Below are 2,723 nucleotides of genomic sequence, written 5' to 3'. Positions count from 1 at the left end.
AGTTAATGTGTATTTTGCCCATGTGGCTGGATCCTTACAGTTAAAGAAAAGCAGGTAAAAGACATTGACTCTGGTTGCGTCTTTCCTAGCTGTGTGACTTACCATGAAATTTAGTTTGCTAAAATTATTATAAAAGGAAGGGGTTGGATAAGCTGATCTCTAACACTTATTTTTTAAGCTGAAAAACAAAACAAAATTTAACAACAAAAAATCAATAACCTGATTTAAAACGGGCAAAAGGACTTGAATAGACCTTTGCCCAAAGATGATATACAAATAGCCAACAAGCATATGAAAAGATGCTCAGCATCACTAATCATGAGAGAAAAGCAAATCAAAACCACCATGAGAAATGACCTCATACCCATTAGGATAGCTAATATCAAAAAAACAAAAAATCACAAGTGTTGGCAAGGATGTGGAGAAATATGAACCCTTGTGCACTGTTGGTGGGATTGCAACCTCTATGCAAAACAGTATGGCATTTCCTCAAAAAATTAAAAATAGAACTACCATGTGATCCAGCAGAACTGAAAACAAGATCAAGATCTTGAAGAGATATTTGTATACCTGTGTTCATAGCAGCATTATTCACAATAGCCAAGAGGTGGAAGCAACCAGTATGTCCAGACAGATGAATAGATAATAAACAAAATGTGTTTTATACACGCAATGGAATATTATTCATCTTTAAAAAGTAATGAAATCTTGGCATATGCTACAACAGGGATGACCCTAGAGGGCATTATATTAAGTGAAATAAGCCAATCACAGAAAAACAAACACTGTATGATTCCACTTATATGATGTATCTAAAGTAGTCAAATTCACAAAAACATAAAGTAGAATGGTGGTTACCAGGGTCTGATGGAAGGGGTAAATGGGTAAACATTGTTTAACGGGTATAGAGTTTCAGTTGTGCGAGATAAAAACATTCTGGCGATCTGTTGCACCACACTGTGAATATACTCAACACTACTGAGCTGTACACTTAAAAATTGTCGAGATGGTAAACTTCATGTTATGTATTTGTTACTACAATTTTTAAAAATTAAAAAAAATAGGGTTCTGTATTGTTAAAGAATAAACCTTCAATTTATTTCTTTCTTGAAATGTTAATAATTAAATATATAACATTATATTTTGGAGTCCATATAGATAAGCCTAAAGAGCATAAGCTTATGGAGGAACTTTGTGAACCTGAGGGGAAAAAAATTATTTTGTAAGGTTTTTTTTTTTTTTGGCTGCTCTTTGGAGAAAGCCTGCCATTATTTATTCTGCTGGTGGAGTCACTAGTGCACCAATGGAAGAGCGGTGTACTGTATGGTACAAGATGGACACACTCACTCGTAGGCTTAAGAAAGCCAGTCTCACACCTTCCTGAGATTCCTTTTTGTTTTTGTTTTGGTCTGTTTTGTAGGTTCAGAGCTTCATGAGAGGATGGTTGTGTAGAAGGAAATGGAAGACCATCGTGCAGGATTACATTTGTTCTCCTCATGCTGAAAGTATGAGGAAGAGAAACCAGATTGTGTTCACCATGGTGGAGGCAGAGTCCGAGTACGTGCACCAGCTCTGCATCCTGGTGAACGGGTTCCTCCGGCCCCTGCGAATGGCAGCCAGTTCCAAGAAGCCCCCCATCAGCCATGACGATGTCAGCAGTATTTTTCTCAACAGGTTTGTCTTTGCATAAATCAAAGAGTCATGTGAAAAACTCATTTGTATTTTTTAAAAGAATTTTTACTTACTCTTAAAATAGGGCTCATAAATTTATTTCTATGGGTTTATGATATTAACAGTAAGAAAACTATCATCTATGTTTCATGATTAGTCCAAATTTGCTTATCTTTATCTTGAATCTTGGCATCTAATTTTCTCAGTTTTTCTTCTCTATTTGATATATGTTTTCTCGTCATTGTATGGTAGTGTTTGCATGAGGAAGATAATCTCCCTCATAAACTGAGCAAAATGGAGATTAATGGATTTTTACATGTAATATATGCAGAAATGTGTTAGGAAGAGAAAAAAAAAAAAAAAAAGAGAGAGAGAGAGGGCCTGAGAATCCCTGGTGTATTTATCCATTTATTCACCCAGTAAATATCTATAGTATCTTTATTGCTGAGGAATCATCAGTGAACAAAGCAGAAAATCCCTGCCTTCACAGAACTTGAATTTTGATATGGGAAGAGAGACAATGAATAGTGAATAAGTGAAATATATATGAGTATTAGTCTGTTTCTGTTGCTTATAAAAAAATAGTTGGAACTGAGTGATATATTGCTTATAACAAAATACTTGGAACTGAGTGACATATAAAGATAATGAAATTTATTATTTACAGTTTCTGAGACTGGGAAGTCCAAAGTCCATCTGGTGGTGATGACAGTGACTCAGGGGTCTTATGTTGCAAGATGGTGGAAGCAGATAGAGCAGAAAGCGAGAGAAAGACAGACTCTCTTCTTCTTTTAAAGCCCTCGGTACCACGCCTCTGACCACCATTTTTAATCCATTCACTACTGCAGGGTCCTACAACCCAGTCACCTCTTTAAGGCTCCACCTTTCAATTACCATAATAGGATTTCCCGCCCTCTTAACAGTCACAGACAACCCAGTCACCTCTTTAAGGCTCCACCTTTCAATTACCATAATAGGATTTCCTGCCCTTTTAACAGTCACAGTGGGGGACAGGTTTCTAATACCTAAAACTTGGGGGACACAATTCAAGC

At 36.4% G+C, this 2,723-nt stretch overlaps 1 protein-coding gene across 1 annotated transcript in view; it reads left to right on the top strand.

Annotated features, from left to right (window-relative positions):
- The window catches only part of RASGRF2 (Ras protein-specific guanine nucleotide-releasing factor 2), a 257,973-nt gene that overhangs the window by 111,542 nt on the left and 143,708 nt on the right, over positions 1-2,723 (top strand). The window contains exon 5 of the mRNA XM_008566610.1: positions 1,421-1,674. Within this exon, the coding sequence (XP_008564832.1) occupies positions 1,421-1,674 (254 nt within the window). The remainder of the gene's footprint in view (positions 1-1,420; positions 1,675-2,723) is intronic.

Source organism: Galeopterus variegatus, unplaced genomic scaffold (assembly GCF_000696425.1).
Source record: "Galeopterus variegatus unplaced genomic scaffold, G_variegatus-3.0.2 Scaffold254, whole genome shotgun sequence".
Lineage (NCBI taxonomy): Eukaryota > Metazoa > Chordata > Mammalia > Dermoptera > Cynocephalidae > Galeopterus > Galeopterus variegatus.
This window is presented reverse-complemented; position numbering and strand designations above follow the sequence as displayed.